The sequence below is a fragment of the Camelus dromedarius genome, chromosome 12 (genome assembly GCF_036321535.1).
Source record: "Camelus dromedarius isolate mCamDro1 chromosome 12, mCamDro1.pat, whole genome shotgun sequence".
NCBI classification, from domain to species: Eukaryota; Metazoa; Chordata; class Mammalia; order Artiodactyla; family Camelidae; genus Camelus; species Camelus dromedarius.
The window spans coordinates 56945653-56962880 of NC_087447.1; the positions used below are offsets into that span (position 1 = coordinate 56945653).

Consider the following 17228-nt stretch of genomic DNA (forward strand, 5'->3'; position numbering starts at 1 on the left):
TCCAATATCATGTTTTCCACATGACAGCCCTTGAAGTGTAAGAAGGCAAATCCCTGTCCTCCAACTCTTAATCTGCTTCTCCTAGTTAAACATTTCCTGTTTCCATCAATCATTCAATGATTTCCAGAGAGACTCTGGGAAGAACCAAACGATGAATTCCGGAAGCATAATATTTACTTATTTTTACGTATTACTAAATAGTCACTGGAATTTGACAATCTAATATTCTAATTAATTTGTGGTAACTAGAACTAGTTTATTTGATAATGCAGTTTTACAAAGCTACAATATTAAAAATGTATCAAATTTTGGCACTATAGTAAACATAATTTAGCCTTTCTTTGATGTTTTGGAAAGTATAATAAGATGCCAGAAGGCATCAGGACAACCTTCTTGGCTATATTTTTTTTTATTACAACACTTTTGAAATATGAAAGCACCGGTGAAGTGAATATTCTAATTAATAAAGAAAAGAAAAAAATTTTAGCAATATCAAGGGGTATCTGGAAGTTTTTTGTTTTGTTCTGTTTTGTTTTACATTTCAATTCTATTCTATTACATCACTGGCTCCAGTTCTATTTTTTTTTAACTATAATCAACATTTATAAGCTTTTATCCAAGACACAAACTCCCATAGCATCAGCAAAGAAAAAGGCAGAGTAAACTGCAACCAAGGAGCACAGGAAATCTTTACCCTCATTTCATCGTCCCTTCTTGTCAACATGCCATTCATCAAGAAACTGTTTAAAATTAAAGAAAAAGGGAAGGAAGTGTTGGAAAAGTATGACACCAAATAGAAAGATATATAATATGAAATAAAGGTGCTGATGAGCCAGCTCAGACATTTTCGTGTTTAGACTACATGGTAAGGCAATCACTAGGTGTCATCACATTATATTTACTTCCTTTGTTTTATCTGGAGCCAAGAATAAAGATGGAGAGATAGCAGTTGAACAAAACCTTGATGTCCTCCTGGGCTTGGTAAACATGTGGTTAGCTTATTTTCTCTTTCAATTTCTCATTGTTGGCTCTTTCCTTAGCCTATTCCCAGCAATGAAAAGGGTTCTCCAGACATTCAAGCAAACAACTGTAAGAACAACTGCCCTGTGTCAGAAATTCCAGGTGAGCCACCAAACCACAGAAAGACCCTTTGGCAACCAAGTCCCACTGGAGTGCTTTGAAAGAGCCCCACTTGATCAGGCCGGCAAACATCTCCCTTAGCAATGCAGACCAATCACCACTGCTGGCTCTAAGAGCAATAGAACTGACCTTCAGAGGAGAGATGTGAGACTGCAAGACGTATCCATGGACATTTTCTATTTGAGACAGGTTCTTTTCCGATACGTGCACAAGTTCAGGGCCTCTTACTTCGTGGGTCAGTCGAGGTAAGGAATGATCATGTGGAGCGTCCTCATCTTGATAGCGATACTTCTAGGAGAAAAGACAAGAAAGAAAAAAGCATTAGTGTTTGCAAAGGGTACAGTTCTGGACTTCATAGTCTAACTTCATTGACAGGATACAGTGGGTACCAGTTGGGTTCATCACCAAGCAAGCTTTGCTGCAGTCTCTTTTGGTGGTCACCATAAACCAGGTCAAGTGCAAGCAAAACTGAGTCAACTATCAGTATCAGCCAATGCTGATGACTTTTTTTTTTCCTGAAAATGTACTATCTCTCTTTATAAAATACAGAAAGGTGATAACAAATGAGACCAAGACAATTTACCTGAGTAGGTGAGGAGGTAACCCTCCAAATGACCAGAGTAGCTAAATATGTGCTAAAAATTCTAGGTCAAGGATGGAAAAGAAAAAAAAGTACTCAGCAAGAAGACAGAATTCTGACACAACCATTCAGGAAACCTACTTTTGATTCAAAATATGTAAAAGGCTTAAGTTCTCTTGGAAATAAGAGGAAAATTGTTGCCACCTGCATTATTTGTATTGGCCTCAAAAGGAGAACGATCTTCTCTTCCTTTCATAGAGGAGTGTTGATTTGGATTAGCTGGACTACAGGACAAAAGATCACAATTTCCAAAGATGGAGTTTTCCTTTAAAGAATTTCAAAAATCAAGGCAAAGGGTCTGCCTATATTATACTGAGATGATTCCCTGAGGGGAAAGAGGAAATAGTTCCTTCTCTCTGGATCTCTTTTCCTCTTTTCTTTCTTATCTTCCTTCCAAATGCCTGTAATAGTAAGAGCATCCTCAGGCAAAGGCTACCCTGCAATCTTCCGAGCAGATCTAAGGAAGCTGGCAGCGGGAAACAGGTCAGGACTAGGAATGGTCAGAGGGAGGGTAGACCTGGCCATGGGTCAATCTCCATCCTCAGCGTTTGCCTGGGTTTATCATTTTACTGTCTCTCTTTGCTTCTCACCCCTTTTCCTTCAGAGCTGCCCCATTAGAGTCTCATTGTTTCAAGGCTATTGATCTATTTGGGTAAGAAAAAGGGAAGAGCCTACATCCCACCTCCAACCCAGCTAATAAAATGTTAGTTCGCTTTGCTTTGTCTTTGTTCCCTGTGAATGGCACAAGGGTATTAGAGGCAGGGGTCCAAACATCATCATGACACTATTTCAGGCTTAACTGTGATGTCTAACCTCTTCCCAATACCCCATTATTATCATCAACAATAGTTATTTTTATCACATCAGGTTACTAACAACATGTCTTCTTACAAAATCATGCCTATGTTTCTTTCATTTTTGGTAAAACATATGACTTTTGGACATCAGCTCTCAGTCTGACTCATAAACTGATAGTAACAAGAAGAACCACCCAGGATTGGCAATTCAATCTGTTATCCATTCTTACTCAGAAGTTATCATTACTTTTAGTTTCCAGGGAGGCTTTCTACAATGTTCCGAGTTTAATATTAGTTTCAAAATAAAAATTACAGCTAACAGTATCTCGACAGCAGTTTGCAAAGGACTCTCTTCTATCTCTTTCATTGTAATTCTTATTACCTATGGTGCTCCATTTTACTTCGGAGAAAACTAACACTTACAGAGGTTAAGAGACTTATCCCAGGGTTACCTAACTAGTGGTCATCAGAGCTGGGACCCTGACCAGAAAATCTGAATCTGAATCCTCTTTCTCCTATCATCAGCCCCCTCCACCACTTAGATAAGGAGATGAAGCCCAAGTCTGATAACTGAATCGACAACTTGGTTAAAAAAAAAATGGAAAAATGAGGTCAGAGTATTTCTCTGGACTGCAAAATATCATACATCTGTTTTCCTAACTCTAGGAATGACTTGGGAAGGTAATCTGCCTCGGAAACATGGATCAAGTTTCATTCTTGATCAGTTACGTGTTGTTCTTTGGAAGTAGAATGATGTCATACGCATGCTCATTCTAGTGTCTCAGGCTTTCAGCCCACCGCCCTCCACATCTCTCCTTCTTCAGTTCTCTCTCAGGGAGGCACTACCATCTATGTAATTACCTGAGCCAGAAAAGTAGGAGTTCATGAGATTCCATCCTCTGTTTCCCCTCCCACCATCTGCTTTAATTTAAGAAATCACTGAGTCTGCCTAATTTATGTCTTAAATAATTCTTAAGTCTACTCTGTTTTCATCCCCTACCACCACCACTAACTGCTGCCCACATTCAAGTTCTCATCAGTTCTTAGCAATGGTCTCTAGACTGGTTACACTGCTGCTGAGATCGCCCCTTTTCCATCCATCCTGTACACTGACCACCAGGGGGCTGGCTTCCTGAATCTCAAAATGAGAGTCCTTCTCTTTATAACCCTTCAGTGGCTCTCACTGCCCTCCCACATGCCATCCCCCAACGTCACTATATGAGCTGAATCTCCATTACTCCTGAACCCTTTTATCTCACCACTCTTACCTCAGGCTTCAGGAATAAATATAAACAAACCATTACTTCCAGTTTTATAAAGCTTTTATAAAAATCGTGGTAAAATACACACCACATACAATTTACTATCTTAACCACTTTTAAATAAAGCTCAGTAATATTAAGTATGTCTACACTGATGTGTATCAATCTTCAGAATCTTTTCATCTTACAACACTAAAACTCTGTACCCGTTAAATAACTCCCCATTTACCCTCCCCCAACAACTGGCACCCACCATTCTACTTTCTACTTCTATGAATTTGACTATTCTACATAACTTAGGTCAGAGGACTCAGATACTGTTTGCTTTTCACGACTGGTTTATTTCACTTAGCATAGTGCCCTGGAGCTTCCTCCATGTTGTAGCACATGACAGGATTGCCTTCCTTTTTAAGGCTGAATAATATCCCATACTATGTATATACCACATTTGTTTATTCATTCATCTGTGGATGCAGTTTGGTTGCTTCTACCTCTTGGCTATTGTGGATAATGCCGCTCTGAACATGTGTATACAAATACGCCTTTGGAACTCTGCTTTCAATTCTTTTGGTTAGATATCCAGAAGTGGAATTGCTGGATCATATGGTAATTCCATCTTTAGTTTTTGAGGGATTTTTAAAGATTAAAATTTAACATATGTAAAGCCATATTCATGTTACTCATTACAGTCAGGAAATGCATTTTTCTGAAATATAAAGATCCAAGTGCACCAAAAGTAAAATTCTGCAAAGCAAAAATGATTTCTGAGGCTCCCCCCAAATTCTTGAACTGGAGTCAGATAGTTTAGAGAAAGATTTCATTCATAAAAATACACATCTCACTGAATTGTTTGAATAAATAACTGTCAGGAAACAGATAATAAACTTAGTTAAAGTTATGTGTTATAATAAATAACTTAAATTATTTTTATAAAATTAAGAACCACTTTAAAGGCCAATAGAAGCTTAAATTAGACTGTAAAATTAATCTTGATGTACAATTAAAATCGTGTTAGTAAAAACTGTTTTAACATTCATTGATCCTCTGGCCTCAACTTAGACATTATCTTTTCTGAGAAGCTTTCATGAACTTACAAATCTGAGGTTTGGGGAGTGTTCCCATAGCTCTCAATACTCCCCAAATCACAACTTTTATCATGCTATATGATTGTGTATAGTTTGAGTTTTTACATTGAACTGTAAGGTTTTGTGAGAATTGGGACCATTTGGGTACTGTTTATCCTTACATCTCCAGCCCTTAGCCAAGTGCTCATTAACCATTTATTGAATAAAGTCATGAATGACAATTGCACAAATGGATGAAATGAGTGTAACTTGCTCAGGCTACAGAGTTATTGTGGCTGCTGGGTGCAATCTCTTTCACTGCAAATCATTATGAACTCAGGTGTAAGCAAAAAGAACTGCATCATTGGCTTGACACAATCTTAAAACATGTAAGATTCTTAAGTATTATATATCTCTCTCCATATCATTCTTTCAGTAATACATGCTAAGAATATAAACTGACTAAGAACTAGTTCCTGACCTTGAGAAGACCGTAAATTATCAAATGAGTTACATATACGTGTGCAGCTAAGTCACAATGCATAGTGATAACAACTGTAAGTATAAACTGCGTTCTTTGCGAGCAGAAACGGGTCATCACGAACTCTGAGGCCTTCCAGTTTGAAACAGGATCTAGAATGATAGCATAAAGAGGTAAGGGATATTCTAAGCAAAGGCAAGAACATGTGTAGAAGAGATAAGTGATTTTATTAGGGGATGATGTTCTGAAGAAATAGATCTTGAAGTAGATTATAGACCATGCCATTGCCCCACCCAAATCCGTGGAAATTCCTTTTGTGCATTCAAGGTCCATATCCTTATACTGCTCAGGAAGATTGCCCTTGGGTGACTGAAGCCTCCTCACTTGGATGTGATGGGGAGTTACACTGCAACCCCCAAATTCCACATACCTGGTGCAAAATACATGCCAAAGCACCTGATGGCATCAATCTGAAGCTAGACAAACCAGGATTGAAACACATTAGTCTGACTCTAGATCTAGAGTACTTAAATATTCACCCAAATTAATTATGACTGAAAGATCTTAAGAGACTAACTTTATCTTCAGGAAATACAGTATTTAGGAAATCATCAAGAGTTATCGAACAAGGGAGATTAGACAAGTCTGCAGCAGTCACAGCCTGATTTAAGAATCAGCTCTAATGTTCTGGGCAATTGTGAGTCCTCTCTCATTCCAGGGCTTGTCTATTAGGTACTGAAGCTACACTGGACACCTTTGAGGGTTTCTGTATTGCCTGTAAAAGGAGGGCCACTTGAGGAAGGCCTCTGTTGAAATCTGCACCTTCCTCTTTTTCTCTCCTCAGCTTGGTCCATTGGAGGGGGCTCCAGAGCAAAAGAACTTTTGTAAACAGATGATATTTTCTCCCCCAGCTCTAATGAGAGAGAGGCAGACAGAATGCTCAGGACAGGGAAGGCAGATATATTACTTATGTCCCTTGTCGCAGCTCATTTGGCCCCTGACTTCTGGAATCCCATCCCCTTCCTCTTCTGAAGCTTAACCCCCCATTCCTGGGCTCCTTGATCAAGCAAAGTTCTTCAAGTCCTTGTTAATCAGATTGGGTGTCATCACCTCCTGGAAGCACTCTCTGACTGCTAAGGTTGGAAGGATGTCCTTTCTTTATGCTTCTCATAGTGTTCTGCATGGATTTCTGTCACTGAATAATAACTCTATACTGCAATGACCTGTCCCTGTGCCCATCTCTCCTACTAGCCCATGAGAGCCTCAAGGGCGGAGATGGAGTCATATTCAACTCAATCTCCAGTGCCCCATAGTAGGACACATAGTAAGAGTCCAATAAATGTGACTCTATCTGAACTCATCTTAAATAATCTGAGCAATAATAAGATAAACCTGACCAAAATGCCCTCCCAGCTGAACCTGCATGCAATCATACTCACACTCCTTTTCTACCACAGGGCCCTCCACATGGATAGACAAAGAGTAGGAAGTCTGACTCTGCTCACTGCATTCTGCTGACACCTGTCAGTCAAAATGATCCCGAGTTACCCAGAATTCAAACACAGGTGCCTACATGCATCTGACCCATCACTGGAGGTTCTGCACGGTTTGGAAAATGGTACTGCACTGGCACAGTGTAAAACAGTGGAGGGAGAAGTCATAAATCTTTCCAGGTCTCATAAATGAGAATCTGAGTCAATCTCTGTTTCTACATAGAAAGTGCTCTGCTGCCCCCTGGCAGCAGGAGTTGGCACTGTTCTGAGGGGAGAGACAGACACAAACTACGAGAACCAGAGTATGTTTGCGTGCTCTTGAAAGGTGAGTGATGTTATAATACCTAACAGCTAACGAATGCTGCCCATGAACACTTTTCTGAGAGTGTTAGAGAAAGCACCCCATTTAAGAATTACAGCAATACTGTGAAGCAGGTACAAAATTAAGGAATGATTACAGTTTCTTACACAAAAATTGACATTTAGGAAATGCTCAAAAACCTCTTAATGCCGCTGCTTCTGTTAACTATGTTGACCAACAGCCTTCTCTGTGTCAAGTCTTATCTCCCCGTCTGTAATCTAAGTTCTTTGAGGCCAGAAACCCCTAACATCTTTGTTCCCCGGAGAGTGTCAGATCAGAACAACAGCCCCCATAGTGTATCTAACAGACCCGGTTGACTGAATGCTGCCTCTGGAAGAAGTCTGTTTTTAAAATGTGCCTTGGCAGAAAAGAAGCACAGATTTTTAAGACAAGCATTAAGTCACTTAGAAAGTTAAAAATAAATAATAGACTTGCAAAGAATGATGATCCCTAAGAAAGAAGTGAATGAAGCTCAGGAAATAGAGAAAACCAAAAGAACGAGGAAAGCAGTCTTGAAAAATGAATTGCATGGAGATGAAGGGTTTTCAAATCCTCTCCAGACTGTATGAGTTTAACTTCCACAACAGGCTATTCCCACAGGCCCTGCCACTCACCATCTTATTTTGAGGGAAATATTTTGTTTAAATACTTTGATGTATTTTTTTAGAAATTTTCTTTCCTAGACACTTGGGCAGTGCATACCCAGCCAGCTCTCTCTTCCAGCTCCTTCTTTTTTCCATATGTCTTAGCCTATCTGTGACCTGTGACCCATCCCCATTACCACACCTATAGCATCTTCTCTCCAACCCACAGCCTCCATGTCTGGAGGGAAAACATGGGTAAAAGAAAGAAAAAAAAGAAAAGATAAAAGAATGGATAATACAGTGATCAGATCAGCATTTATATTCATTTCTTTGCTGTGATATTTTGGCTGGAGCAGGGTTCTTTTTCCCCTTTCCGTCTTTTCTGTCCATTATAACAATCCATTCTTCCAGAACAGCTGCATGTACGTTGCAAATCTGGAGGAGGAGGGTTTAGATAGGAGGAAAATGAGAGGAGGAAGGGGCCACACCGACACTTAATTTTTCCCTTTCCTTCCTCAAGGAGACCTCCCTCCCTGTATCTCACTGCTCCCTGCCTCACAGGATTTCATTTCATATTCTGTACTTATGTTTCATAAAACTCATCACATTTAAAAAATTTTTACATTTGTTTCTGTGATCATTTGCATAATGTTCGCCTCCCCCATTAAACTGAAACCTCCAAGGGGTTTAGGGGCCAGGCCTGCTTCGTTCACTACTGACCTCTAGTGCCTGGTTCAGAGCAGGCCCTCCATCAACAGTCACTGAATAAACAGTAGTGTGTAGCCAAATCTCCCTACAAAATCCAGTACTCAAAGAGCTAATGAAAGTGGGTCGAAGCTCACTGTTCACTAGCAGCACACAGATCTTCCCCAAGTGAAGTTATCCTTCAAAAAACAAACAAAAAAAAAGACCCACAATCAGCAACACAGCTGGCCCAAAGGACATTTTTAAAGAGGAATTTTTCTAAGCCTGGAGCAGGATGTAAGGAACAGGGCTGATGAGAGGGGTGAAGAGCCCTTGTGCTCTATTTGAATTTTTTCAAACAAAACTCACAAATGAAAGGAAATACTCTCCCACTTCTTGCCACAAAGAACAGGACAAGCCAGGATGTTAATTAAATTATAAATCAGCTGTCTGCTCACAGCTGACAGAGCTTTGTGTGCTTCCAAGCAATGTCAGATATTTTAAACCCTCTGTAATTACCTACGATGAGGGAGCTGCCAGGAAGAATGCTTTCATGAATATTTAATGGATCTTAAGATCCTTTTTAAAGAACTGATGATTTAAATAATCATGAGGGAACTTACTCCAGCTCAGTGCTGCCCTCCATCTGTTACCTGAAGGTGCTGGAAATGGAGGTTGGCAAGCTTTCCCTCCTCAAACTCTGAGCTGGGTCCGATATGCAGGGGAGGCCAGGCTCACCCAGGAAGGTAACTGCAGGATTAGACAGCCCTAAGCTCTCTGAACAAGTCAGAATGGGACCACAGACCACCTATGATCTGGGAAATTAATGGGCATGGAATTGTAAAACGAATTTGCATCAGATGTCACACATGCGGGTTGCTACTTACAATTTACAAAGCACTGTCAGAAACATCGTCTCAAGTCATTCTCTCAAGAATTGGGGAAAGGGTATTGTCATTCTGATTTCCAAACGAGAAAATAGAGGATCAGAGAGTCACCAAAGCGTTAAACAAAGGGCAAAGCTGGGTTTCACACTGACATCACCAGCTGACTCCAAGAGGTAGCTCAATACAGTGGAAAATGCTTGAATTTTGGCATTTGAAACATGGGTTCAACTCTTGGCTGGAGAGGCGACATTCATCAAGTTGCTGTTATCTTGGAGCTTCACTTGACTGAAGCTATAAACTGGGAATTACAGAATCACGAGTATTGGATGAGACACTGTATTCCTGGCACATAGTAGCTGTTTGACCAATGTCAATGCTTTCCTTTCTGGAACCATCAAGTTTTGCACTTTGCAGGTCTGGCATCAAAAAAAAAAAAACAACAACAACAAAAAAAAACGGTGCCTAAGAGTAAACTCTTTAGACTGTTAGTGTTGTCAGCAGAATGGAAACAAATGTGAATGGTCATTTGTAGTTTCTAAATATGTTTCTCAACTTTCTCCTCCTTAGGCTGTCATTCTAGAATAACTTTCTAAAAGCGCAGTTATCAGGTAGCAGCCGAGAATGCAGGTTCTAAAAGGACTGCCTGGACCAAGTCCCTGTTCTGTCGTGTACTACGTGACCTGGGGCAACTAATCAAACTGTGAGACTTGATCTTCTTACCTGTAAAATGGAACTAGTACTCACTTCACAGAATTTTTGAGAAGGCCAAGTGAGATAATGCATGGAAGGCACTTAAGAGTGTCTGTGACCCAGGAAGTGGTCACTTAATATCAGCTATAACTATTTTATTGTAACATTATATTTTTTATTTGGTTATAAAAGATTTTGGAAACATAAAATACAACTAACTGAAGGAATAAGCATAGCCCTCTTTTTTTTCTTCCCATTTCTTAAAAGCATACAATTACAACTTTTCCCACGACTCTGTAACCTAGACCATGTGTTCCAACCTCACACCTCTCCTGACCCCACAGAGCACTTTTCAGCCTTCATTCATACCATCTGCAATGCTGGAAACCCTTCCAGTCTTTTCCAAACTATTGCCACTCAACTTGGCCTCCTCTGACCATTTCAGCTCCTACTACTTTCTCCTCTCTCCTCCCATTTTTCTTCCTCTGGCAAGAATTTATTTCCAGTTATAAAATAAATAAGCCATGGGGATGTCATGTACAGCATGGTGAACAGTATAGTTCACAATACTGTTTAAGAAAAACAAAACAAGAATTCATTGAGTACCTACTATGTGCCAGACATTGTAAGTGCTGGGGACACAACAGTGAACAAGAAACACTCATCTCCTCCTTCTGCTTTGTTCTTGATGTAGTTTCCTCCTCCACCTTCCCAACTCTCTCTCCTCTGGCCACTGCTCAGCCTTAAAACTTAACTCATGTATGATTTCCCTGGACATCCAGGTTCGGCTGTGTCCTTTCCTTGTGCTCGCAGGACTGACACCCTGAGAATCCCACTTCTTTTTAAAAGCCCATTAGTACCTGCTTTTCTCATGGAAACATAAAGACTTCTTGATTCATTACTGTAACATCAGCTGCAAACATTCTGCCTGGGACCCAGAAGGTGCTTAATAAATGTTTCTGAACCGAACTACACCCTGTGGAGATGTAAATTCCTAGGGCTCTTGTGTATTCCACCATGCCTAGCACGTTCGAGAAGCAGGGTATACTCAAAAAATCTGTCTGAAGTCTCTAAGAGATCTGATTATTTCTTATTTTATTTTATTTCATTTTATTTTTTAATGGAGGTTCTAGGGATTGAACCCAGAACCTTGTGCATGCTAAGCACGTGCTCTACCACTGAGCTATACCTTCCCCCCAGGAGATCTGAGTATTGAACAGCACCCTGTCAAGATTGTGAGTAATCAAAGGAGAAACTGGTTCACTATGAAGCACAGGTAATGAGGTGGAGGAACTTCATTCAAACTGAACTGTTCAAGTTTTGGGTGCGAGGCATCTGGAGCAAGGAGTTGAGAGGAAGAAGAATTAAGACGTGCAAAACAGGAACTGAGTGAGCTCCCTCCTCTCCCCTCCTCTGCCAGCACTGAGTTAGTTAGAGGAGCCAAGGAGGCACGATACATAAATGAGACCATCCCAAGTAATCTTACCCAAGACTCTCTGAACCCCAGGCCAGCAGCTGGGCACACAGACAAGTGTATCAACCTTGTAAAGTGTATGCAAAGCAGGGAAGAACTCTGGATGCATGCAGACTATGCAGACAGTGGTTGTCTCTGGGTGATTATTAATTTCATTTTTTGAGCCCCGTGTATTATTTGGAGAATAAAAAATAATGAACAAAATAGAATATGTAAGATACAATCAAATATTTGATTCGTCGTAATGGAGCAGGTTCAGTGGATGATAAGCTTTATGGCGCAGGAAATTTCCCCAGTCCTGGAAAAGGCTTATGCAAGTCTGGTTGAACTTTGAGAGCTGGCTGAGGGCTGCAAGGATGATTGGCAGCTGACAAATGAAGGCGGGGGAGCGGGGAACGAAGGGAGTTTGAAGTCAAATTGCTTTGTTACCAAGAAATCAAAGCAATGATTTGAGAACAAACCCAGCAATTAGTCTGTCCATTTGAAGCCCAACTTCAAATACTGTCTAAGTAATTCTCCAGGGAGAACTGTCACTGGATTCAAGCGATGGCAGTAAGATCTCGTGGACGGTCACTGTCTGATTCAATCCACCAGCTGTACAACTGCCACAGCGTCTGGGAGTGAGACTCATTCACTGCTGAAGGCTAGCAGCGCGTTCAGCTCAGGGTGCCTGGTGCCCAGAAAAGAAGAAATGTTTATGGCAGCAGAATGCTTAGTCAAGTGATGCAAATTCCCTGCCTCTCAAGTTGCTGCGTTTGAATTCCGTTCCTGCCACTAATCAACGATGTGACTTCAGGCAAGTGTGGAAGCTGTCTGAAACTCATATTCTTCATTTGTAAAATTGGGCTGATAATACTTATACAGTGTTGCTATGGGAAACTGATGAGACAATATTCATAAATGTCTTGGCATTGGGCCTGACTCCTCACTGACACTTAGGAAATCTAAGCCTCTTTCTATTTCTGTGTCAGTGTCATAGATTCATCATTCCAAGTATTGTCAGAAGGGTCACAGCTCGTGGGTGCACACGCACACACACACACACACACATGTGCAGACTCCACTCGGCCTTAACACTCTGTGGGGAGCTGGTTTCCTACACGCTATCACATGCATTGTAGCATCATTATAGATCAGCACGAATCCTCTGAAGGCGGCAGACTGAGTTGCAAAGACCTTGCCTCCACTGCTCTAAGATTCAGTTTCCTTTCTGTATGTGAGGCCATCTTACCCTCTTCTCCCATGTTTCCATCTGGGCCAAGGCTCCTAGCCTCCTCTGCCTGTGATTATCATTTCCGCCCAGCAGGCAGAGAGAAACAGTCTCACACAGTTGCTGAATGTGCCACTACCACCCACTTGTGCTCTTCTTCTGACCCACTTTAAGTTCCGGACCTCAGAACCTGCTGTGGAATTGGCACCTGCCCAACCCTCCCATCCACATCTGACTTCCCAAAGCTAGCTCACTTGCCCACCTGAAATCAGAACCTCTCTTGGTCTCTTTCTGGCCATATGCCTGCTCCCAGGTTTCCTGGGGCCACCTGTGGGCATGAGCTTCCTCTGTGACGCTAGAGAGCGTAAAATACCTTCCTAACCAGAAGCATCATCATTCATTCATTCATTCAACAAAATATTTATCAAGCACATTTCATCCTAATCACTAAATTTTAAATGCCAGCAATACAGTAGTTAACAAAACTCATGACCTCTAAGAGTTTAAATTTTAACTACATTAGGTAATAGAGCTCTTTGCTTGAATTCTCTCTCTCTCTCTCTCTCTCTCTTTTTTTTTTTTTTTTCTCAGTATGCTTTCTTTACCCAGCAGCAAGTGTGAACAGCTATCTTCTCCATGGGAAGAGGCCAGGTGGTCTAAGCGGGCAGCCACTCCAAATTACTCTGGGGTTGGTCCCAGCGGGCTTGAGCCATTCAGCTGTTCTTATCCAGCTGCCTTTGTCCCATGGCCCCTTATGACAAGCTGCCCTCCGTGACCTGGAACATAGAATTGTTGAAGGATCAAGACAGAAGGTGTGGCCTTGACTCTGGCCTCATTAGCACTGGTTTCTAATCAAAGAGGATTATTTGGCAGTTAGACACTGGCATAAAAAATATTAATATTTCCTTGGGGCAAGGGGTGGGACTAGCTCAGTGGCAGGGCACATGCTTAGCATGCACGGGGTCCTGGGTCCAATCCCCAGTACCTCCATTAAAAATTCTTTTAAAATATTAGTATTTCCTCCAATAAAGTTGCTTCATAATACATATTGGTTGTGGTGGTTTAATCTTCAAATAAGATACACTTCTCTTGGGAAGGCAATTTTATTCTTAACCTAGGTATTTGAATATGCAACTGATTGCACAATTATTGAATGTTATTTTGTGTTTATTACAACCTTAAGATGTAAGGCCCAAATCAAGAAAACCTGGAAAGTTTTCTCATTTTCTTGTCCTGATGCCCTACTGGGAACTGACGGATGAGTGCCTACAATGTGGCATGTGTATGTATTGATGCTTTACGAATATTAATTTATTTAATGCTTACAACAAACTTCTACTAGTTATTATGTGCTTTCCCTCCTTTTACAGATAAGATATTAGCGGTAAAGAGAAATTAAGCAACTAGTTCACATAACTAATGGAGACGCTTAAGAGTCACACCTCACTCTCATAATCCCTGCCTCCAACCCCGCACTGTACAGCATCTCTCACATTGTGCATCTCTTACTCTGTGACTCAAATATTTCTTCTGCGTATGGTAGATACTTTGGCCCTTCGGTTTAAAAGTCAAGGTCTGAAAGCCTCCCTTTATCCTTGTGGGACCACAGAACACAATCAAGAGAAAGTAGAAATAGAAAAAATCTAGTTGGTGATACGGCCATTTCCCTGGTCACCCAAATACAAACCGATACAGATGAAGATGATCCTTCAGTATCTTTCCCTTCTCATGACTCCCAGAGTAAGATCACATCACTCAGTTGGCATAGTGTGGCACTTAATATCAGTGTCAAGGCCAAAGTGGCCTTGACAGACGTGGCGATACTTCAGTTGTAGCCATCTCATTACCCCTCTAGCATGTAGGAGGGATTCAGTACATTCTGCCAAGTGAATGAGTCTAATAGAAGTGAATGACATTCTACTTCAGCAGGGACTCTTGTTCTGTTCTTTTTCTTTCTTATCTCCATTTCTCTTTCCCCCTTATTTTCTCTCACTCTGAATATTGCACTTGCCTCCTATGTCCCTTTCCAATTACATTCTGGCCTCTCTCCCTAGCCCAACACAACCACCTTCCTTTCTCTACCTCTCCATCTCTTCCTGCCCCATCATCCACAACCTGTCATTCCACCATTCTGAATTGTTCGTGACTTAAAGAAAGACTGATATTTCACCTCTGGGACTTTGCACTTGCCACCTTCTGGATGCCTTTGTCATCTCCTCACCTTCAGGGCTCAGCTCTGATGACACCTCCTCCCAGGAGCCTCGGTTGACCCACTTCCCCTGTCATCTGTGCACAACCCCGGACTGGGGTCAGGACTCATGGCAACCAGTGCATGCACGGGACACTTTAATTTTATATTTTGCTTGTTCATTTGATTGTTCACCTTTATAGATTATAAGATCTTTGAATACAAGAATTGAGTCTCATTTATTGCTATAGCACCCGCGTCAGGTATTCAAGAGGCGCTGAATAAATGTTTGTTAAATGTTTGTTAAACACCTGGTAACTAGTGCTCTCATCTGTAGTCTCTCTACCAACCAATTCATTTAACCAATCACCCCCAGATACATCTTTAAGCACAACTTTGTCCATATCACTTACCCCCTTTAAAGCCCTTTAGGTCACTCACTACTGCTCCAGAACAGAACACGGACACTTGGGCGTGGAGTTCCTCCCCCTCCCAATCGCTCTCTAAAGTCCGATCCCTTACTGTGCCTCTTGACCCATTTACATACCATTCAGAGTAGCCAAGCCACATTTTTCAGATGTCCCATTTTTCCCACCTTCCTGTTTCGTGCTCTTCGAATCACAAGCGAGGAATATCTTGCTGTTTTTTTGAGGTTCTGTTCAAATGTCACTTCTCCCAGTCTCCCCTGATCTTTCTCAAACAGATGTAATCTCTCCTTATCTTTTACTCTGTACTGCTCTTACAGTGAAATTGTGCACCATCGAGTTTGCATTTTTTCCATCCTCCATCCTTTCATTAAGCACTTACAATGAGTTACTGAGACACTATAATAGACACAGATGAGATTTAGAGAGACAAAATGCCATCCCAGCCCTCACTGAGCTCCCTTTTCAATAGCTGAGACTAACGAATGCAACCAATCTAAGATATCATTAATAAGACACATCCTTATTTCAGAGATGCTAAATATTAGAAAGTATATCTTAGAACTGATGAAATACCACACTAAGGTGTAGTACACACAGGTTCCCATGGAAGTGCACTTAACCTAGCTTTGGGGTTGGAAGGGGACAGTTTCCTGGAAAACAAGACACCTCTGATTTCTCTTATAGAATATAGAGGCATTAGCAAAGAGGCAGCAAGGATATTGGCAAAGGAACAGCAGGTTCAAAGTCAGGGAGGAGTGATGCTAGAACATAAATTCTTAACATATTAAAATACTTGTGGGGGGAGGGTACAGCTCAGTGGTAGAGCTCATGCTTAGCGTGCACAACGTCCTGGATCAATCCCCAGTACTTCCATTAAAAAAAAAATAAATGTAGGCTTACAAAAAATAAGTAAAATGCTTGTCACATTTGTTTCCTCCAGAGGGTTTAGTACAGAGCCCTAAACAGTTCTGTAAGATTGAAATTAAATATATTCCGGGCCATAGAAATATTAGCAAAAGCATATCGTCATTTACATACTATAACATAAATAAGTTTGTCATCCTTTCCTTAAAGTTTGCAACGTGGAACTAACAATTCAGGACATTTTGAAAAATCAGTTGCTTGGGATAAATAGCCAATTCAAAATCTGAAATATAACTGATAAATTTATCATCCGTGGAAATGTCTGAGTGATCAGACTGCTGTATAGCTTGGACTTCCATAAACTAGTAGACTTTTTCAGGGCTAAGAGAGGTCATTTAGTGCACATACGCTATTCATCATAAAAAACAAAACAAAACAAAACAAAAACGCAAACAAACAAACAAAACTTAGCTCTAAAAGCTGTGAGCAACTTCTGGCCTCTATTTAGATTTACCTTGGTCTATTCAATTCTTGGCTATATTTCCAGTTTTGTGTGTTTTATGTTCTTCTTCCATATAAAGGTTTTAACTAGATATGAAAAATTAATTATCATAGGGAAGCTTTTCAAACATGTCACTCTTTAGCCTAAAACTAGTTACCCCCTCCTTAATTTCCATAGGACTTGATCAATCTTGAGTGGAGAATAATCTGTAGGTTTACTAGGCACAGTGGCTGCTGAGATTCCATAATGAACAAGACAGACAATATCTGTTTTCTTATGAAGTTTCCCTTCTAGGAGAAATGACAAGACAAAACAGAATTTACAAGTAAAATAATCCCAGAGTGTCAAGGGAAAGCAAAGGTGTTCCAAGAGAGCACAAAGAGAAACCTTATTCAATAGAAGAGGTCAGGGGACATTTTCTACAGTGATGATGGAAAAGCTGAATCCTGAAGAATTAAAGGATTTCCACATAAAGAGTT

The 17228-nt window shown here is 40.8% G+C and overlaps 1 protein-coding gene across 11 annotated transcripts in view; it reads right to left on the reverse strand.

Moving 5' to 3' along the window:
- The window catches only part of DLG2 (discs large MAGUK scaffold protein 2), a 1729700-nt gene that overhangs the window by 902848 nt on the left and 809624 nt on the right, over positions 1–17228 (reverse strand). For 9 of the 11 annotated variants that reach the window (XM_031460460.2, XM_031460461.2, XM_031460454.2 and 6 more), the window contains one exon: positions 1270–1431. In XM_031460460.2, the coding sequence (XP_031316320.1) occupies positions 1270–1431 (162 nt within the window). The remainder of the gene's footprint in view (positions 1–1269; positions 1432–17228) is intronic. The other 2 variants (XM_031460455.2, XM_031460462.2) reach the window with 1 other exon arrangement.